Source organism: Chinchilla lanigera, unplaced genomic scaffold (assembly GCF_000276665.1).
Source record: "Chinchilla lanigera isolate Chin_1 unplaced genomic scaffold, ChiLan1.0 scaffold00008, whole genome shotgun sequence".
Classification (NCBI taxonomy): domain Eukaryota; kingdom Metazoa; phylum Chordata; class Mammalia; order Rodentia; family Chinchillidae; genus Chinchilla; species Chinchilla lanigera.
The window spans coordinates 2,979,789-3,002,716 of NW_004955409.1; the positions used below are offsets into that span (position 1 = coordinate 2,979,789).

Genomic DNA, 22,928 nt, shown 5'->3' on the forward strand with positions numbered 1-22,928 from the left:
CTCAAATCTGGTTAAGTTTCTCCCTGAGTTTAAAAGAGCACATTAACATTTTGGGATTTTCTTTCAGCAGCCTTGGAATTCTCCTTGCCTTATCCCTGCTGAATTCCCTGTTCTGAACATTGTTTCCTTTCCACCTTCCCTGCTCTGGTGGACATGCCTCCGAAGGCTCCTGAGAGAAGGTGAACAGGCATAAACATTTTTGAGGCCTTCTGTGCCTGAGGTGCTTTGGTTGTGCTCTTGTGTTTGCTTCACCTGGGCGTAGAATTGAACTGGAAATCACTGTCCTCCAGATCTTTGAAGTTGTGGTTCTGTTGCCTCCTGGCTTTTGGTGTTGCTGTTGGGACGCACGGAGCCGGTGAGATGCACCCGTCTCCAGCCCTGAGGTTAGGGGGTCTGCTCTTGGCTCCTAGAGGCTGCAGTGCCATCACGGTGCCCGTACCTCAGGGGAGAGAACTTCAGCGCGTGCACAGGGCGCTCACTTCCGGCGCTTGCGCCCTTCGCTTGCCGGAGACTGTCTCACGGCCGTTCCTGCTGTCACTTCCTTCTCTCTCTCTCTGCATTTCTTCATATTCACATGAGGTCTTTCTGCACCAATCCTCAGACTTACTGTTTTCCATCTCATCCTTTTAAAATTTACTTTAGGGGGACTTTTCTGCTGGAACTTTGAGGTGGTATTTTTATGCTATGACATTTTTAACTTCCAAGATTTTTTTCCTTACTCTCGGAGTGATGCACTGTAAATTATAAAATGTGTATAAGTTTAAAGAGTATGTAGAGAGCCTGGTAAGTGATATGAATAACTAAGTGCACCTGAACCACCACCCATGGGGACAGAGGGTTAAAACTGATGGGTCCCTTGTCTTCTGGATGTGTCATTTCCCTCTAGCCCGGTGCAGCCAGAGTCTTGAATCGTATAATTACTATCTCATTGTTTTTTGAAAAGAGTAGCTTCACATATATGCGTATTCACATTTTCTTTGTTCCTTTTGGATGTGAGTATCTTTTCCTTTATTTATGGACCCTTGCTATTTTCTTCCTTCCTTCCTCCCTCTCCTCGCCTCCCCTTCTTTGATTCCTTCTTCCCTTGGAGATGGGATATCGTTATGTTGCCCAGACTGGTCTGGAACTACTGGGCTGAACTTACTTTGCTGCCTCAGCTGCCTCATATCTCCTACCCCTCAGAACTGCGGCTTGCACCCAGAACCTTTACACCGAGCTACATCTCCAGCCCTTTTTCATTTTTTATTTTGAGACAGAGTCTAACTAAATTGCCCAGACTTGAACCTTGCTTGAATATGGGATTCTGCCTCCACCTTGAAGAGTGCTGAGATCACAGACATGCTCATCACACCCAACTGTGATAGGTCTCTTTTATTTGAGGGATTCTTACACTCTGATCATCATCCTTTGTCAGTTATATGTCACAAATGCAGTTTCCTAATTTGGCTTGTTTTCCACTTTTTACAATGCCCTAAATGAAAGCATGAATGCAGGTAGAGAAGTGTGGTGGACTCCTTGTCTGCGTCCCCTGGCTTCAGCAGTTATTGCCCAGCTGGTTTTGTTTCAGTGATACTGCCCCTCTCAGTTGTATTATTTGGGGTAATATCCTTGATGTCATTTATTTGTAAACATTTCAGTGCTTTTTTTTTTTTAAGATAAAGACTTTAAAAATATTTAAAAATATTCGTAATATGTGGTAGATTAAATGTAGTTGGAATCTTGTTTAGTTTGAATCTTACTTCTGAGAATGTTATGAAAGTGTTCTCCATTATTTTCTTCTCAAGTTAAAAAAATGTAATCTCTTATAATTAAGCCTGTGACCAAATTTCATCCCTGGTTGTAAAACATTCACCTTCACTGTTTTGTGGTTGCGGTGCTGTTTATTTGGTACCTCATTCTTTTTGTGTTGATCTGCCATGCCATTTCTCACATGCGTTAAGTAACGCTGCACGAGCAGCTTGTGCACATCTGTTAGCAAGGTGTGGCTTCCTTGTGGGTGTGTCCAGGCACGTGGACACACCCACCATCTAACCTTCGCAGGGGGTGCCCCTCAGCAGTCCAAAGCCTGTGTGAGTCAGCACTCTCACAGACGCACAGACTTCGGTTAATTTGGTGAATGTTCACTGTTAGCGTTGCGGTTTTAAAGTGCTTTCTCTGATTATGAATGAGGTAAAATACCTTTTCGTACATTTGTTGGGTATTTGGGTGCATAATTTAAAAGAAAATGGTCAGTCTCTTGCCTATTTTTAAATGGTTGGTTTTTTTTCTAATTGATTTGTAAGAGGTCTTCATTCAGGATATGAACTGTTTGTTTATATGTTTTGCAAAGATTTTCTCCCACACTGTTCCTTGCGTATTCACTTTGTTAATGGTATCTTTTAATAGAGATATTTAATTTTAGTGTTTAAAAATTACCAGTTTGTTTCCTTGAGGGCTTTGGTTTCTGAGCTCTATTTAATTAGTTTTTCCTACCTTCAGAGTCAAGATTTTTCCTAGTTCAGTCTTCTAGGCCAGAATTCTAAAACATTTTTTTTTCTGATTTTCTTCACTTTGTGAATCCCTTTTGAAATCTAGTGAAGCTTATAACTTCACAGTATGATTTTTAAAACCATAAAATAAAATTCATAGAATTCCAAAGAAAGTAAATTATTAAACTAAACTTTCAAGGGATTAAAAAATAAATTTGTAATAATAGACATTACATACTTTTAATAATGCATTCAGTAACAAAATTACATTTAAAATGTAGGTAAGTGGTTTAATTGTATTTGCTTATTGTATATAGAAGTAAAATGTGCACATCTCACTTTATCAGGAGAAGTTAGACTTTCCAAGATGTGACAGTTCACCCACAGCCTTTTCTTTTTTTTTTTTTTTTTTTCTTTTTTCTTTGTTTGACTTTCTGAGACAGGGTCTTGCTCTGCCGTTCAGGCTGGACTTGAGCTCATTTTGTAGCCCAGGCTGGTCTTGAACTTGGTCTTGAACAGTCCTCCTGCCTCAGCGTCCAAGTACTGGGATTATAGGTGTGTGCCACCACACCTGGACCCACAGTCTTTTCATTTCATCCCTGGTTGTAAAACATTCACCTTCACTGTTTTGTGGTTGGATAATTACCTGCCCAGAAGTTGCATGAACATCATAGACAGGAGAATTGCACAACATAGCAAGAAGATTGCAGTCATGTGCAGTTGATTAGTGTTTCCAGAAACTAACAATTTACAAGTAGAGTGTAAAGCATATTTTGAGATGTGCAGCACCTCTCACATGATGTGGAACGTTCGTGATTTCCAGGACAGAGTTGCCTGTATGGTACCACTTTGTTGGCTAAAGCATTTTCTTCAACTAGCAGTTAGGAAAACAGTAGTAATTGCGGTTAGCAATTGTTGTTCTCCTTCCACACTCATGGTACCTCCTGGATTTTGTGTTCTTGGTTTCTCCCGAAGCAACTTGACATAAGGATTTGAGTATTAAGTAATTAATATGGGGAGTGATCACAAGGAATATACTGGGTTGAGGCATCCACTTCATGAGTGTGGTGCTGTACCCTTTACTGAGTGTATTGACAGCTCAAGTTGTCAAGTTTTTCATGCACGTGAGTAATTGGCACAGGTGGTGAGGATGGGACATCAACCCTCAGCACTCAGCCACCTCCTAGAAAGTCAGAGGCAAAGAGGTGTAGCTGCTTCCAGTTGAAACTAGCATCCCACAGTAATGAGGCCTGGCAGGGTACAGGTGAAGCACCGAAGGTGTCTTTTATGTCTTGGTTTCTATCGCTGCATCAGTTTTTATTTATGGCTACCAAGAGGCCAGGTCTAACTTTGCCGTATGGCTTCTGTTGTCCTGTGTAATTTACTGAAGAGCCTGTCCTTCCTTCTTGCTCGCTGTCACCACTTTTATAATTTCCTCAGTCAGTTGCGCCCGTTCTGTGGGTCTGCTCCTGGGCTCTCTTCTCTAGTCCACTGTCTTTCCTTGTAGCAGGGCCACCTGTCTTAATGCTGTGCCTCTTGAATTAAGTCTTGAGAGCTGGTAAAGCAAGTCTTCCTATCTCGTTTTCTAAGATTAACTTATCTATTCTTTTTAACGCTTTGTACTTTGATTAATCTGTATTTGAAGTACATAATGGTCAGTTTCCTTGTGGGGAGTTCATATGTGTGCAGAACACATCTCAGTTCATTTTACTTCTCCTTCCCTCCCTCCCCCAGCTAATCTGTTCTTGGCTCTTGGCATTTCCATATAAATTTAGAATAAGCTTGATAAATTTTATAGGACAAGTAGAAAACCTCTTGATTTTGATTGGTACCATGTTGTCCCTATCCTGTTGGTCAGTTTGGGGAGAACTGGTATCATTATGTCATTTAGTCTTCCCCTCTGTGAACATGACATTGCCATTAATTTGTTTATAGCTCTTATTTTTCTCAGTGATGTTTTATAATTTCCTGTGTAGAGATCCTGAACATTTGTTAGATGTGTTCCTAGGTACTTGCTACCTTAATGCTGTTATAAATGACATTATTATGTAAATTTTATTCAGTAATTGTTACTGATGTGTAGAAGTGCAATTAATTTTAATTTTGTATGTTAAAACTTTTATCTGTTGGCTTTATTTTCAGCAGTCATAGTACACCTAATTCTAATAATTCATCTGTAGATCCTTTTGGATTTTTCTGTACAAAATAGTAAATGTCTAGTTGATTTGCCCTAATCTTTTTGAGACCGGGTTTCACTACATAGAGTTCAGGCTGGCCTTGAACTCGCAGCAATCCTCCTGCCTCAGACTCCTGAGTACTGGGGTTACAGCTGTGTACCATCACCCCTGGCCTGGTTGATCTTTTCTTTTCTTTTTTTTCTTTTTTTCCGGTACTGGGAATCGAACTCATGACCTTGCGCTTGCCAGGCAGGCGCTGTGCCTCTGAGCTAAATCCCCAGCCCCTGGTTGATCTTTTCTAACTCTCCCATAGTTCCTGTTATTTTCTTTACTGTAGTATCTAGAAGGATCTTCAATTAGTATTGAATAACCATGGTGATAGAAGATACCTTTTTCTTCCAGTTTCAAAAGGATACCTTTCCCTGTGTCACCAATAAATATGATGCTTACTGTGGATGTTATAGATGCTTTTTGTCAGATAGAAGGAGTTTCCTTTTATTTGTAGTTTATTTAAATTATTTTAAAATCACAAACTGATGAAAAAAGCAATGGTTGCTTGTAGCTGAAGATGGTGATGAAATGCACAGAAGTTTGAGGGAGATTGTGGCTGATGGGATCAGGGATGCTGTGTTTGGATGACGTGGTAAGTGGTGGAGTTTATGTATTTGCCAATCAGAGTCATAAACTTAAAGTAATGCACATGGTTCCATATTAAAAAAAACAAGTGTTGAGTTTTAGTAGATACTATTTCTGCATATGAAGTTATCATTATTTTTCTTTTTCTTTTTTTTTTTTTTTGGTACCAGGATTTGAACCCAGGACCTCTCACTTGCAAGGCAGGCACTTGTGCCACTGAGCTATATCCCCAGCCCCTATTTTTCTTTTTAATCTTTTAATATGAAAGACATACACCAGTTTCCAAATGTTAATGAATAAACCTTGTATTTTTCCTGGTTGTGGTTTGCTATTTGCTAATCTTTTGAGGTTTATGAGAGGGAGCTGTGTGTTAGAGTAAGATTTGACCAGTAAATTTTTCCTTTTCTTTGTTTGTTGTTGTTGTTGTTGTTGTAGTAGGGGTTGGACTGAGGGCTTTGGTCTGAGTTGCCCATGCTGGCCTCGGCCTGACCCTTAGCCTCTCGGATTGCTGGGATCACAGGGGTGCAGCACCACTCTTGGGTTTTGTTCTGTTTTGTTTTGTTTTTTGGAGATGGGGTCTTCATATGTTACCCAGGCTGACCTTGGATTCGTGTATTTTTTTTCTGTCTCTGTAATGTCTTTGACAGATTTTCTAGTTTTAGTATATGTGCTGCAAAAGTGAGCACTGGATTTTCATATTGATATTATGTTGGCTTTAATACAGTGGGTTGGAGAGTGTGTGTGTGTGCATGTGTGTGTACACACAGGTGTGTATTACTGGGGATTGAACTTAGGGCCTTCTTCATGCTAGGCAAGGTCTGTACCATGAGCTATATCAACAGCCCTTTTTAAATTTTATTTTGAGACACGATCTCGCTAACCTGTCCAGGCTGGCTTGAACTTAACCATCTTGCCTGAGTAGCTGGCATTACAGATATACACTGGCTTTCATGCCAGGCTGAAAGCCCCCTTTCATTTATTATGTGAAAGTTTGTTTGAAGATTGGTGTAGTTTATTCTTAAATATTTGCTAACAAAGCTATCTGGACCAAAGTTTTCTTTATGGGATTTAGTTTTTTAAATAGTGTGAAGGCTATTTAAATTTTCTGTTTCTTTTTAATGTCAGTTTTGGAAAGTTGTATATATCTAGAATTTGTCAGTTTTATCTAAATGTATACATTTGTTTGCAGAAAATTTTGCAGAATTCTTTATCCTTAATATCTGTAATACATGCGTAATGATTTCTTTCTAATTTACAGTATCGGTTATTCCATGAGTGGTTTATGAAACTTCTCCTGAGCACCTGGGGACGCTCTCACCTCACAGTGAAGTTTGTGTCATACAGACAAACTTACACTAACTAGCAGTGTTGTTACAGCGGCTGCAGTGATTGGGAGTGAGTGTCAGGACTGTGGCCTCTCAGTCTTCGGGACAGTAGAGCGGGTGGCCACAGTACACCCCGCTGTGGGTTGCCAGGCCACAGGGGTGTGCCTTTGGGTCTCCCAGTAAGCCAGCACTTCGCCCTGCCCTCTCCCTGTGCAGGAAGTGTTATTTTTTTTAAATTTTTTTTTTATTTTTAGGAAGTGTTATTTTTATAGCTGGTCTTACGTTTCATTTGGGCGCAGTCCTTAGGAGTGCTCTGGGCTTAAAGTGTGTGGGTCTGAAGTGACTCTGCCCCTTGCAGAGCTGTGCTTTGGTTCTGGCAGGTATTTATTTATTTATTTATTTATTTTTGGTTTTTCTCCGGTACCGGGAACTGAACTCACGACCTTGCGCTTGCTAGGCAGGCGCTTTTGCTGCTGAGCTAAATCCCCAGCCCCCTCTGGCAGGTATTTAAAACACGTCCCATGCCCCTGGGTGTTGGTGGCGTCCCTGTGGCAGCCCCGTGCCCTGCATCAGCACTTGTGCGCTGTGGGTTCTTGCTTGAGAGAGTGGAGCGCTGGGGCACCTCTTTCCCAGCTGTGCCTGCCCAATCCTACCTGCTTGCCTTCCTCAAGGATGTCCCTGTGGCATCCCCTGTCTGTCTTCAGATGGGGTTTCACTGCTCACCAGGCCTCACCTGGGCTCGTCAGCGGAATAAACGTGTCCTCCCCACTCCCTGTATGGAAGTCCTGACTGATAGCATGGTGCTGGCGTTTGGACAGCGACTGGGAGGGCTTGGAGTTGGAGGGCTTGGAGTTGGACAGGGTCACGAGGGGGGGCCTGCATGATGGGGTCACTGTTGCCCTGAGAGCTGAGGACCTGCTCTGTCCTGGCGTGAGGACGGTGAGGAGGTGCCTAGTGCCGGGGCCCCAGAACCCAGGGGAAGTGAGCTTGTGTGGTCTGCGTCCTTGTTGGGGGTGTTTGTCACGGCAGCCTGCACAGACTGAGCATAGCACACAGGGCACTGCCACCCTGCCCACAGCACAGGACAGTGCACACTCTGCTGTCCCTCCCAGCCCTGCCCTGCCCACCTGCCCTCCGAGTGGGCCGTGAGAAGGCTACTCTGGGCTCTGGCTCCCGTTTTCCTCCTCAGTTTCCAGAGAGCCCGTCTACTGTCACTCCCAGAACAGTCACTGGGGACTTCCAGTTACTGAAGCCTGCGGTTCCTTCTTACCTAACCTCTCAGCAGCACAGCTGGCTACTTCTTTTTTTTTCTTTGAGCCTTCAATTTTGCAAGAGCAGTCTTGGGTCCACAGCAGTAGGGAGGAAAATAGGGAGAGTGGAGCTCTTGCCACAGACACACAGAGCTCTGCCCTGTCAGCTGAGGGGTGTGCGCTGTGCTGGGTGGCTACATCCGTGGATGGTTCCACCTGGAGTCAGTGTTTACATCTACTGTTGGCTTGCTGTTTTGTGGGTATGGGATAATTTATGATGACAGCTCTCTATTCTTAATGCCCTACAGGGTATTTTTGTGGCCTTAACAATGTGTGTTCCCTGCCTCCCCTCCTAGCTCTGTGATACCACTTCATCTCTGCTGCTTTTCACTGTTGGAGTCTAGGACTCATTGCGTGGACCTTTGCTCTGACTGTTCATTCCCTTGGTGATCATAGCCACACACACACACACACACACGCGCGCACACACACGCACACACACACACGGGATTGAACCTAGGGCCATTGCACTGAGAGCTACATCCCCACACACTTTGCAGCAGGGTCTCCCGAAGTCACTAAGTTGCCCAGACTGAGCTGAAACTTGTCCTCTTCCTGTCTCAGGCTCCCTGTGTGCCAGGATTCAGGTGTGAGCCCACACCCTTGGCTTAAATGCCACTTTTCCGCGCTGATGACTTTCACGTTTCCTTTGCTTGTTAGTGCTCTCCAGAGCTCCACTCCCCTGCCCCTCAGTCCCTCAGAATGCAGCCACAGTCTGCTCACTTTCTTACCTCCGATGACCTGCTTGAAATCACGGTTTACCACTTGTGTTACTATATTAAAATGTTCCTACAGCAGTTCCCCCAGTTTCTGCTATTCTTCTGTACTTTCAAGACAGCAGCGGGAGTGATTGTTTTGAAACATAAATCGTGTCACCCTTTTCAGAATGTCAGAGGCTTCCCATTTGTTCAGGAGCCAGAGTCTTGGGAAGGGCTCCTGGGCCCCTATGTGACTAGGTTCTCATTGCCGCTGGCCGCATCTCTCATTCCTTCTCTTGCATGCTGGATTTTGGCCGACAGCCCTCGCTGTTCTCCAGCTGGCTCAGCACAGTGACCATGGAGAAAAGCCCCTGGCGGTGTCCTTTTCGGAACTCGAATTTCTTAGCATTGCCTTGACTTGTGAATGGTTAGCTCCAGCAGTTGTGCTTTGACTTCCTGAGTCTGCCGCAGGCAGAGCCTGGAGGACTCACACAGGGCTGGCCTAGTGTACTCCGAGGCACTCCCTGTGCACGTGGCGTGGTGGAGCAGCTCTGCACCCGGCCTGGCCCTGAGCACGCCGGGCATGCTTCGAGTGGAGGTGGAGCACGTGGCCCTGCTGCCCGCCCTCTCTGCCGCAGGCTCAGCCCTGCCCTGCCCTGTCGAGTAGCTAACAGCATGTGCTTGGCTGTGTTCGGGGCTTTCAGCGTGCCCTGCCTCCTGTTCTGGAGGTGCTCATCCTTCCCTGTTCTTTGCCTGGTTGTCTTCTGTGAGTTTCTCCGCTCTGAATGTAAAAATCACTTCTCAAGGAAACCTCTGGGCTTCCAGAGAAGCTCAGGTCTCCCGGCTCAGTGCTTTCCTGGTGTCCCCTGCTTCTCACTTGGAGTGTTTATCACAATTACTTGCTTACTTAGTGTAGTCTTCCCTTCCAGAGACTACGCCTGTATGATTAGAAAATTTATTGTCAGCTGGGCACAGTGGTGCACGCCTGTCATCCTGGCCCTCTGAGAGGCTGAGGCAGGAGCATCATCAAGCCTGGCCTGGGCAATTTCGCAACTAAGCAAGACTGTCTCAAACTAAAAAATATCGAAAGGACTGGTGATGTAGAAGAAAGAGTTGTTGTCTCTGTCTTGCAGCCTGCTCCAGGTATTTTACCACCAGTTCAAGTGCCTGTATTCAATAAGTACTTGTTTGACTGAAGCTTGTTACTGTTCTGTAGTTGTATAGGGAGTTAATAGCTCATTGTTCCTGACCATTTGTATATTGCAGATTGATTTTTTTTTTTTTTTTTTTTTTTTTCTTTTTCTTTTTGAGACAGGGTCTTGCTGTGCAGTTCAGGCTGGCCTTGAGCTCATTTTGTAGCCCAGGCTGGTCTCGAACTCACAAAGATCCTCCTGCCTCAGCTTCCTGAGTGCTGGGATTACAGGCGTGCACCACCATGCCCAGCCCTTGATTTTGTTTTTAAGTCTGATGTGTTTTGAAAGCCATTGATTTTTTTTTTTTCTTTTTTTCCCTGGTACCGGGAATTGAACTCACGACCTTGCGCTTGATAGGCAGGTGCTGTGCCGCTGAGCTAAATCCCCAGCCCCTGAAAACTATTGAATAAGTGGTTTCTTAAGAATTATATCACAAGGTGTGTGACTGGGTTGGATTAAGGATTGTATTATACATTTGGGCTGACCGTGTGTGTCTCAGTGGTAGAGCACTGGCCTGGTCTACTTGAGGCCTGGGTACTGGGTGAACTGATCCGAATTGAAGGACCCTTTCCCTCCCTGAAGAACTGTTACCGTGTTCACCCAGCTGTGGAAGGTACTGCATATCTCCCTGTGTCTTTCCTTTCCTGGCTGCTCCCTTCTCACATTCCTTGATGATAGCTGTACTTCTGCCTGTGTGATACTTGTCTCCCCTCTGCCTCAGCTGTTTGCATGCTGGGTTTGTTTTAGGGTGTCTGGTTTCCGTTGGGGTCATTTGACACTTGAAAAACTACTGTATTAAAGACCCATGTTGGTAATCGGTATTCACTGTCTGAACCTCGGCTCCTGAACCTGCATCCCTGATGCCCGCCTAGATAACCCCTAGATGCCTGTGTGATGGAGCTGGAAACCAGTCCCAGCCAGTCCTGACACTCACAGCGCACTCATCCTCCAGGATGCTCAGCCTTTCCCTCTGCGTTTTCACCACACAGTATTAGCAGTAGGTGGACACTTTCCCCATTGTTTTTGTCCTGTCTCCGTAAGCTTTTTATACTCAGTTCTCTGAGAGCCAAGTGTTTGCTAATTCTTGTAGAAAGGCAAGAATGCCTCATTGGTGAGACTCTTTGGAGGGTGGAGGGAGTGTGTTTTGACTTTACAAAGCTTGTTTCTTTACATGTTTTGAAAGACACCACAACTAATTCAGATTGATTAAAAAGGACAGAGAGGGATTTCAGAACTTCGGGCAGTTCGTCCTGGCACGCCTGTTCTGTGTCTGTAGGTAGAGCCCACTCGGTTCATGGAGTCCAGGACACAGACAGTGACACAGCGTGCATCTCCTCCGCCTCTGTTCCGCATGACAAGGCTTCGGCTCAGGTGTTGTAGGACTCGAATCTAATGACTTGAAGCGTTTTTAATATTCGAGTTCATTGAGCACTTTTGCTGATAAGATCCATTTAAAAAAAATAAATGTAGTAAATTAAATTTTTCTTGGGCTTAAGAGTATTTGGAATTTTTATCTGAGTTTAAAGTAAAACCTTACTAAAGAGCCATTTCTCCCCACAAGACCCTACCTGATTAAATCCTTAGCTCAAGAATCTTTTTTTTTTTTGTCTTTTTGAGACAGGGTCTCACTATGCAATTCAGGCTGGCTTTGAGCTCACTTTGTAGCCCAGGCTAGTCTCAAACTTGCAGTGATCCTCCTGCCTCAGCCTCCCGGGTGCTGGGGTTACACGCGTTCGCCACCATGCCCAGCTAGCCAAAGAATCTTTTAAAACTCTTTTTGGTTTACTTGTTAAGAAATTTCATTAAAATTCTAGGTTTTTTCATAAAGTTATATTTAAATACTTTAAGAAAGTTGGTTATTTTATAAAATTTACGTATGATTTAAAATGTTCTGGTTTCTTTTTTAAAAGGTTTAGTAGAGGTTTACTTCTTGGAGTAAAACAAAGCAAAACAAAACACAAAACAAAACAGGCTTTCCCAGGGCTGCGAGCAGACTTCTTGAGGGAAGGTGATTTGGGCGGGGAAGGCAAGGGAGGACCACAGGGTGTCATAGAACCTTCATGCCCCTGAGAGTCCTGCTCTGTTTCCAGACGCAGTGTTTTGATTTTAAGAGATGACTGCCTGCTGTGGCAGCACATAGCTGGAATCCCAGCAAAACGCTGTTCCAAAGACAAAATAACAAAACCTGACTTACCAGTCTTTTTCATCCCTTCAAGATGGAAATCTTTAGTGTCTTTTTAAAAACGTGATATGAATTTAGTATTAAAAATGTGCAGAGAGAATTGAATTCCCCTGCCAGACAGCCCCAATCCAATCCACAGTGGCTGTTTCCCCTTTCATACTGTATATCCTTCCAGACTCTTCGATGCCTTGTGAACCATGCAGAAGTGTGTGCGCATATGCACACTCAAATGAAGTCAGGTTCTTGGCCTGATTTTCCTAACATACTGTAGGTGGGTTTCATATCAGTTCACAAACATCTGTATTCTTTTTTAAAGGGGACACAATTTTGTGTTATATGAGTTAAGTTACTGTAGGCTAACTTAGACAACTCCTAATGAACTCTAAATGCGTCTCATTTTTTTCTATTAAAAAATCCCTTGTAGAGGAATCTTCGTGGTATAATTTACCTAAAATTAAACATATTTTGAGTGTGTGGTTTAATGCTTTTTGACAAATTTGAAGACCCATCTGGCCATCGCCGTCAGGCTGTAGGGCATTTCTGCCATCTCGGAAGACTTCCTTTGGCCCCTCTCCTCACTGCCCCGCTTGTCCCGGTAGTAGCTGCTGTGTGCTCTGTCCCTGATGGTTAAAAAGCGCTTTCCTAGGCTTCCATTGCAGTGCAGCTGTGCAGTGTGCATTCTTTGTGTCAGGCTTCTCGGACTTAGAACAAGGTTTTTGAGATGCATCTCAAGTCTGTGAATAGTTGGGTTTGTTTTGTGGACACATCATAGATTGTTGCTCCATTATCTTTTGAGGGGCATTTGAGTTGCTGTGAGTGTAAGGGTGAAATGTGTAAAGCTACAGTGACCATTTGCAGTCTTCGTAGGCACGTAACATTCCTCACTGCTAGGAGTGGAAATGGTGTCACATGTGCGTCACAAAACAAGACAGACCCCTTACTGTCTTACGCGTTTGCACGCACATCACAGCAGTTGCACTGTGTCAGTTGCCTCCGTTCTTGCCAGTACGTGGTGGCGTCAGCCTTTTGAACTTCTGTACTATCAGCCTGTGATGGTGTCAGCTTCTGTGAGAAGGCACTGAGGTTTGATTGTGTTACGTTGCATCGCGCACCTCAGTCGTGAGGGGTTGGCACATTTGTCACGTTCGGCCCTAGGAGCTGCCGTGAACATGGTGATATATTTATGTATTTAGGTCTTTAATTGCATTTAGCAGTGTTTTGTAGTTTTCAGTGTATATGTCTTACACATAATTTTGTTAGGGTTAGCTTCCTAATGTAAAGGTAGTTTTGAAAAAAATTACATTTCTGATTATTGCTTCCAAAAATGCAGCCAGTTTTTAAATTTTGATGTTAGCTTCATGATCATGCTTATCAATTTTAGCAGATTTTTGGTGGTAGATTCTTTAGGATTTTCTGTGCACACAGTCACGTGATAAAGACAATGTCTTCCTTTTGAATCCCTTTGCCTTTTTTCTCCTTCCCCAATTTATTGCAGGGAGTTGGACCTCTAAATATTGGATAGGGTTGACGAGAGCAGACATCCTTATATGGCTTCCCGTTCCATAGGCAAGGTGTTGAGCCTTTTACCCTTATGGATAATGTAGTTGTAGGCTTACTATGGCTAGCTGCCTTGGGTCAGGTTGAGGACATTGCCTTTTTTATTTCCTAAGAGTTTGTTTGCTTTCCTATGAGTGCCTAATTTCATCACATGGTTTTTCTGCATAGATTGAAGTGATGAGTTTTTTTTTTTTTTAAATTGTGTTAAAATGCTGAATTTTAGTGATTGAATTTTCTAATGTTTACTACCTTGCCTTGCTGGGATGAACTCAATTTGGTCAGTATTTATTGTTTTAAAATTCTGTTGGGTTAGGTTTGCTAGTAATTTATTAAGGATTTTTGAATCTGTAACCATGGAGTTTTGATCATTTGTACTTTTTTATGTCTTTGGTTTTGATATTGAGTAATAATGTTGCTTTTATTCAGTGAGCCTTTGTCTTTGGTTTTCTGGAATGTACTATTTCTTCCTTAAGAATATGGTAAAGTTCATCAGTGAGATCTTTTGGGTTTAGGGTTTTAGTTTTAGGTTTTCAAAATTTCTTCTTCCAAAGCTGCGGGCAGATTTCAAAGTATGCCTACCACAAACATTCTTAATAGATGTAAGATTATTCAGGTTTTGTGTTTTTTCCTTTACCTATTTTGGAAATTCAGAAGAAATTAGTCTCTTTTACCTAAATGATTGAATTTTGTAGTATACAGTTGCTCATAATACTTTTTCTTTCTTCTCCCTTCCTCTTTCCCTAACTTCCTTCATGGTAGTCCTTGTGCCCAGGCTTTCCACATGCTTCATCCTCAAGTGCCACACCACTGAGCTTCATTCTCGGCCTCCCTCATCTTGCAATGTTTGTAGGGTCTGTAGTCGTGACTCCTCTTTCATTCTTGATACAGGTAATTTGTGTTTCTCTAGAACTGTTTTTTGATCATTCTAGATTGAGAATGGTCAATTTCATTGTTTTTTTTCTGTTAGTTTTTTTTTAAATTATTTTTTACCTTACAGAGAATTGAAAAAAGAGAATAATAGCAAAATGCCGACAACATAGACAAAAACAAAACAAAGCAAAAACAATAAGAATGATATAGGCTTTCAGAAAAAAAAACGATAAGGATTAACAGGGGTTGTTATGTTACATATTTGTATCTTCATCGGAATTGATCGGATTACCAGATGTAAGAATGCAAGATTAATCAAACCATTAAAGAGAATAAAAAATAAAAACAAAAAATTATAAATGATACAGAGTTTTACCAAACAAGATGATAGAAATTCAACAGTAGTTGTTACTTTTTTTTTTGGTCTTTTTGCGAGAGAGTCTGTCTGTGCTGTCGGTGCAGTTCAGGCTGGCCTTGAGCTGACTTTGTAGCACAGGCTGGTCTCGAACTCACAACGATCCTCCTGTCTCACCCTCCTGAGGGGTGGGATTACAGGGTGGTGCCACCCTGCCTGGCTAGTTGCTTTTTATTCCTCCACAGGTATATTTGCAGTGACTTCACTGACAGTGGGCTCCTTATATCTGTTTATGATGGGTCCTACTAAAAACTCACTTTTTCAGTAGCTGCCTTAGGCCACAGAAGACTCCCGTCTCATTCAAGTCAGCATTTAAAGCTGTCCCTTTCCTTCTGAGCACTGTCACTGTAACCCTTGTAGATTGACTGATACATTGTGCTTTCATTTTTATGCTCCATATTTAGAAAAAATTTCCTTATAAGCTAGAATTGTTTAGTTTCTGAATAGTTGGGAGTATTCTAGGAATCATTCTGCTATTGATTGCTAATGAGAGTTTCAGACGGTGCCAGGTGAGGGTCACTGGACAGATGAGAGGAGGACTGGTGGGAAGGGGAGAAGGGCTAGCGTACCACTGCTCGCGGGCTCTCGCCGTTCTTGTGACTGCTGAGGGAGTTGGAGGTACTGCTAGGTGGTTTGCGGCACACAGATCATCTGAATCCATTGCCGTGGACCGTGCTGTCGCTGTGACTACACGAGAACAGGGCTGAGAGGTAGGAGCTCCCAGAGCAAAGTGGCTGGGACGTTGTTGGGTGGTTGTTTCAGAGCAAGCACTTCAAAGGATTTAGTGTACGGTGCGAATGGCCAGCCAAGCGAGATAGTACTGGAGGCTGCATTTCAGTGTGGGGTGTCAGGGGAGAGTGAGTGTCAGGATTGAAAGACACAGAGGTGGTTACCGGGCCCAGATGGAAATGTTGGATCTACACGTACTTTCCAAGAGTACATCATTTCAGCTTTTCTTAAGAGACTGATAGTTTTGCATAAATGCTGGCACTTGGTTCTTCTCTCTGTGTACTTTTCACTGTGAAGGGCGAAGTACTTTGAAGTAGACCATGTCTGTTAAAAGAGACAGGCCTTTAACAAAATGATCAGAATTAAGTGGCATGATAAGTCCATTTCCCTTTATACCTGTATCTCACACAGACATAGAAATGATTCTTGTGAACTGCCTAAATGCTTTCTCATCACTTAGAGTGGGAATCAGGAAGCCGTTAGCCCGTACGCTAGGGACGCTTTTCCATTTTGCGGGGGTTGTGAACAGAAACGAGTCTGCGTCACAGACCTGTTCGGCCTTTGTAGGAAAAGCTTGCCGAGTCCTGATTTAGAGCAGGAACCCGTTCATCTGTGGACAGTTTCACTCTTGTGGACGTCTTCGCAGAGGACACATGCTCACAGTGACTGAGGAGAGGCCACGTGCCACCTTCTCCTCTGCTCTTACCACGGTGCTCACGTCAGACTCTTCCCCAGGGACCCATGGTCTTCACGGGGATTTGGTGTCCATCTGCACTAGAGAGTGTGTGGAGGAAGTTGCTTATGCACACACTGTCTGTCTGTCTTCAAGTATAGTGTTCTTGAGGAGACAAATGTCACTGTAGGTGTGGTTTTGTCCTATCTATGGGTCGCACATTAGTTTTTAGATACACTGTATCTGAACTTTGAAAAACTTCATATCACTTACATTTTGAATTGTATGTGTACAGAATAATTGAATGTTGATGTGACTGTTTTTCAGGACGATTGTCTTTTGAAAGTGTGGTACCCTATGACTGGTTGGAAGTCTTCAATCATACCTCAGGACCATCAGGAAGTGAAACGAAGACAGGCCTCGACCCAGTTCTCCTTTGTTTACTTGGCACATCCCCGAGCGGTGACAGGTTTTTCCTGGCGTAAAACTAGCAAGTATATGCCCAGGTGAGACACACGTGCGTGACTTTAATTGTATGCTTACACATTTATAAACATACTGCAGATAAAACCCTTTGACTGTATTGACGTGGTGATTACCAGAGCAGGCCCTGCTGTTGTCACTAGCTTTGAGAGCTTGTGACTCACTTGTAAGTGCTCTCTATTGCAGCTTTTCCCTCTGTGGGGCGAGTAGGAGTAGCGAGCACTGCCTCAGAGTAGGGTGAACTGAAGTGCCTTTGTGGGTGTGAAGCTCTGTGCAGCGTATGCCTGGCAGCGCTGGCTGGTCCCTGTGAGTAGTAGCTGCAGGGCTGGAAAAGTATCTTGGCAAGTGACAGGAGTGCACACATTGAGCACAGATAACGTGGCCATAAACTGTCAGTGGTCTCACTGTGCAGTTCAGGCTGGCCTTTAGCTCACTTTGTAGCCTAGGCTGGTCTTGAACTTGCAATGATCCTTCTGACTCAGCCTCCTGAGTGCTGGGATTACAAGTGTGTGCCACTAGCCCGGTTGAGACAAGGTTTTGCTCCACAGTCAGTCTGGCCTTGAATTCACTTTATAGCCCTGGCTGGCCTGGAACTTGCAGTGATCCTTCTGACTCAGCCTCCTGAGTGCTGTGATTACGGGCCTCCACACCTGGCAGTAGATTCAAATTTTTCTGTGTATGTGGCTTTGGGGAACGAACCCAGGGCCTTGTGCATGCAGGGCAAGAGTTTTGCCACTGAGCCACATCCCCAAACCCAAACAGGACTTTTTAAAAGAATTTTTTAAAAAAAGATCTTTATTGATGTTCCACTATAAATACCGTGTTCCCCCAATGCCAATCACAAGCTGTTCCTTTTTAAAATTTCTTTCTCCTTGAGGCAGTGTCTTCCTGTACTTCCCAGTTGATCCAAACTTGGGCTCAAGTAAACCTTCACCTGCACCCTCCCAGTGCTCGGTTACAAACATGCACCACCACACTCATTTCAAAGTGTTTTTTGTTACAGCTGTTGTTCAGTATCCCTGGAGGATTGGTTCCGGCATTCCCTACAGGTGCTACAGCCATCAGATGCTCAAGTTCTTTATGTTAAATGGTGTAGTATTTACATCTAACCCTCACACCTCCTCCCATTATTTTAAGTCACCTCTACACTACTTGTGGTCACCTAGTACAATGTCAGTGCTATGTAAATTGATGTTACACTGTATCATTTAGGGAATGGCAAGAGTAAGTGTGCATATTCAGTATGGTTATAATTTTTTCCTGCAACTATTTTCCATTTGTAGTTGATTGAATCCCAGATACAGAACCCATGGCCACGGAGGGCTGATTATGTAGGTATCTAGAAACTATAGAACAGTACATTAAATGGTTTGGTATCGTAGGTACATATCTGAGAAAACTGGTGGACATTCTGAAGTTTGATTAGAAATCTGTGGTCATTCCTGAAGGAGGGTTATTTCACCTGCTAACTACACCTGACAGGAAATAGCATGTGTTATGGACATGCTCTGGAAAAGAATATGGGAAGTGTATACATTTTTGGAGTCCAAATAAAAGATTTATTCTGTTTATTTGCATCTATTGAAAAAATTCGCAGAATAGGTTTTTTTTTTTTTTTGGTCTTTTTGAGACAGGGTCTTGCTCTGCAGTGCAGGCTGGCCTTGAGCTCACTTTGTAGCCCAGGCTAGTCTCAAATTCACAAAGATCCTCCTGTCTCAGCCTCCCAAGTGCTGGGATTACAGGCTGAAGAATAGTTTTTAAACTTTTAATTGAGTCAGATTCTATGTAAGCATTTTTTTTTAAGAGAAAAGAGATGTTTTTGGTCTTCATCAAGGAGTTGAAGTCTCCTCACTGCTTATGGGAGGGTGTGTGTCGCTTCCTTATTACATGAAGTGGTATAGCATTCATGGCTGCACCACACACAGCCTGCTATAGCAGTTAGGGTGCTTCAGCGTCTTCACACTGTGACATTTGTACTTTTTTTTTTTTTTGGTGGTACTGGAAATTGAACTCAGCCCTGTGCATGCTAGGAGTACTTCTTTTAACGGATGGGACGGTGATTTATAGTGTGCAATGATATCCTTCTTGCAGTTTAATTATGAAGCTGTGTCCTTAGCTATTTGTAACTTTTTAGATTATGAGAGAGTGATGCAAAATGATAAAACCACTGCCGTAAGTCAGATAGTTCAGTTACATTTAATCTTTTATTAGGACCACTCTGTAACTTACTGTGGCTATCTTTTCTTGTGCTGCTTAGTTTTGTTTAGGAGATACTGGTAGTGCACCAGAACCTAGTTTTCAAGCCGCAATGCAGTCAGGCATTCCTTTCTGTTGCCTTTGTCCAGAGCATTTCCTGGTCATGATGTGTGCAGTGACATTGTACTCTTTGTGATTTCGAACTGTTCGGTTACTATTGTACACTAATGTCCTTCTTATGTATGAAGAACCAATATTAATAGCCTTTTATCAGTTGATGACATTGCTGTGCATAGCAACTGCTGCTTATTTCTTTTTATTGTCAGGGGCTCTGTCTGTAACGTATTACTAACTTCATGCCATGACGGTGTGTGCCGGCTCTGGGCAGAAACCTTACTGCCAGAAGACTGCCTTATGGGTGAGCAGATCTGTGAGACCACCACTTCCAGCATTGCCAGCCCGCTCTCTCATACCGGAAGACACAAAGACAGGATCCAGCATGCTCTGGAGGTATCGTTACTTAGGGCGGTGCTGGAAGGTCGTAGCCTAGCTGCAGGTGGTGCACAGCACGTCACAATGGTGTTTGCAGCGGTAGTTCTCACATACTGACGCTTGTGAGGGAGCTCAGGTCCCTGCACAGCCAATGCAGAGAGAAGTCGCTTCAGACGTGTAGTCTAAGGGAATCGTGTAGTGGTAATTCTCTCATTTTGCATGTCAGATGCCTAGATCTGTAGGAGTAAGTGGCTTTGATTAGGAAAAGTCTAAAGGTCCTTATAACAGCTTGTAATCAAAAGTGATTTTGGCTTCATGAAGATTAAATTTTACTTTTTTTGAGGGGGTTATGTATTTCTTTATTTTTTGTTTTGTGTTTTGTCTTTTTGAGACAGGGTTTCACTATGTACTTCAGGCTGGCCTTGAACTCACTTTGTAGCCAAGGCTGCCCTCGAACTCACAGCAGTCCACCTGCCTCATCCTCCTGAGTGCTGGGATTATAGGCGTGGGCCACCATGCCCCACTTTTGTTTTTGAGACAGGGTCCAGCTGTGTAGTTTAGGCTGGCCTTGAATTTACTGTGTAGCCCAGGCTGGTCTTAAACTCCTAGCAATCTTCTTGCCTCAGTCCCCTGAGTACTGAAATGACAAGTGTGCGCCACCATGCCTGGCTAAATTTTACTTTTATTTTAATTGAAATGATTATTGTTCTTAAGAATAATTATTAAGCTAGAAACAAGTGAAATACTGATGTATGTTATTCACAGTTAAATATTTTGAAAGTGAAATAACTTCCATTTTTAAAATACAGCATGAAATGAAAGTACTTTGTAAGAATTAGATTATAATAGTGCATAAAATACTATCTCTAGTATGACTAAGGAATAAAACAAAATACATCATTCAGAATTAGCAGAAATTTTTGATAGTAAGCATAGTTTATTTTTTTCCTTGTGATTATTTCTGTTATATGAGGAATAAATGCTTATTCTAAGATTAGACTAACGAAAGGAAAAAAAAGTACAGAGTTTATAATTGACCATTCCAGTCATGTGTGTATGAATATATATATTTTGCTTTATAAGATTGAGAGTCTATCACATGGAAATATACTGTAACTTGTTTTGCACACTTCATGTGTTATAAGATCTCTCGCCATTACTAATGACATGTGCACTTGGTCTGTTTACATTAATAGTTTAATGGTTGTGCAACCACACAGTAACTTGGTTATTTTGCTGCCAAAGAGAAATACAAGTTTGTTAGTTTGAGGATGTGGTCCTTTCAGGTTTTTTGTAAAGTGGGCGGGCTCTATGTGATTGGGTGCTATTTGTACATTTTTTCAATATTGAAAGCGTAAAGGGAATTAAAAGTAGAGGTCAGAACACCTCAAATTGCCTTTTTTTTTTGTTTTTGGTACCGGGAATCGAACTCAGGACTTCACGCTTGCCAGGCAGGTGCTGTGCCACTGAGCTACATCCCTGGCCCCTCACATTATCTTTTGAAATTGAAAAAGACTGGGAGAAAGGGTTAACTAGATTTTAAAGATCATTTATATATACTGCTATGAATTTAATTTTTAAATTACATGTCAGACTTAGGAGACTGGAGCTTTTAGACAACTTTATTCTCTAATAAGTTGCTTCTCAAATGTTTGTTGTATTACCAACTTGTTTTAAAATAAAGCAGAAATACAAGTAAACATGTAATTAGTGATTTGACAAGTTTTTTACTGTCTTTTAATGGTGTTAATAATAGTCAAAAGAGTTTTAAAAGAAAAAAGCTAACTCATCTGACTTAGGAACTACTTTACTTTCTGAGATCCTCTCCTACAAAACTCCTAACTGGTAGGTCAATATAATGGTATATATTCTTAAATATACTTTTCGTTTCTAGGAGGAAATAATCAGCCATTACTAGGTTAGCCTTGCCAGTCCAATTTAAAATCATGATACATTTCAAAAATCTGTTGAAGCTGGGTATGGTAGCACATGCCTGTAATCCTAACACTCAGGAAGCTGAGGCAGGAGGAGCTCCATAAGTTCAAGGCCAGCCTGAACTACATAATGAGACCCTGTTTCAAACAAAAACAAAAACAATCCAAGAAAAAGAAATAAAAAAAAATCTATTGAAAATAATTCAATGGGCAGTTTGGACCCAGGAGGTCTAAAAAATAAGCAGCTCCATAGGAGGCCACGTCTTTGAACTGACACTGTTTTCTATAGGAAAAGGCATAAAGGCTGAAGAAATTGAAGAGGGCCAGAGTGTTACTTTAATGGAGAAAGAATTGATAATGTGTTACAATTTCTTTAACTGAATACGGGGAACAAAGTAGAAGAAAGGGAGATTATTGTAGAGGATGGCATTGGGTTGACAAACTGAGGGAGTGGTCCTGCGGGTGGGGTTATGTAGTGAAGGGAAGGTCATCCAAGAGGGACTCGGCCTGGGTCCAGACACCCCCATGCGTGAGTGCGCAAGCCGTGGTTCAGCTTGCATCTCAGCGGGGAATGCTGCGAGGACTTTCCTGTACTTGTATCTCAGGAGTTCCTTAAAGTGGTCCGGTTCTGCAGTGAGGAAAATCTTAAAATCCTTGATAATTAAGAGTCCTTGGGCAGATGGGGGTGGGCTCGGCGGTGGAGTGCCTGTCTGGTGTGCAGAAGGTGACAGGTTCCCTGTCTAGCAGCGCAAGAGGAAAGGGTTCTTCGGCATGTCATGGCTCTGCAGAGTTGGCTCAGCGGTTACCTTTCTGTTTTAGACAATACACCACTTGAAGAATTTAAGGAAAGGACAGCGGAGGTCTTCTGTCCTCGTCACTCACACTGAGCTGATGCCTGACCAGACGGCCATGCACGAAGTCCAGAGGCACATTTCCCACCATGCCAATGCCCTGTGTCACTTCCACATCGCTGCGAGCATCAACCCGGCCACAGGTCAGGGCGGCGCGTTGTCTGCCTGTGAACGTGCTGAAGTAAATGCCTTGGGGAGTGGGGCTGCTTTTATGAACTGTCTGAAGTTTACGTTATTTTATGTTGCCCTCTAAAATACTTCTTAATTGGAATGGGGAGATAATATAAAGCACCATTACTTAAATTGGGACTGTGATTCTCAGAATACAATTTCGTTTTTTAAGGTGATCTCATGAGATTTTATGTTATTTTATTTTTAAAATCATTTTACTGATACATTATACATATATATATGTAACGATCACATTCATCATAGAGAATTTGTACCAGTACATGATAGAATTTGTATCTTTTTTCCCCATTCCTCTGCCCTCCCTTTAACCCCTCCTCCTCTCCCCATTTACAAAAACGTTTTCCATTTTTTCATTTTTTTTCTTTCTTTTCTTTCCTTCCCCTTCCCTTGTGCCCCTCCCCATTTGAACATTTTCTTCCTATTTCGCAATATCTAATATACATTTGGTCCTTATTTACACACAGTGTGGTATTTGTACATGTGTGTCTAATTTATTTCACTTAAGAATTTGGTCTCAAGGTGCGTCCATTAACCTAAAACATTTTGA

At 42.7% G+C, this 22,928-nt stretch overlaps 1 protein-coding gene across 1 annotated transcript in view; it reads left to right on the plus strand.

Moving 5' to 3' along the window:
• Positions 1 to 22,928, plus strand: part of Dmxl2 (Dmx-like 2) — a gene marked incomplete at its 5' end in the record, with an annotated part of 154,818 nt that overhangs the window by 45,034 nt on the left and 86,856 nt on the right. Inside the window, 3 exon segments of the mRNA XM_005376642.2 lie at positions 16,561 to 16,739; positions 19,239 to 19,422; positions 22,158 to 22,332. Coding sequence (XP_005376699.1) covers positions 16,561 to 16,739; positions 19,239 to 19,422; positions 22,158 to 22,332 — 538 coding nt within the window.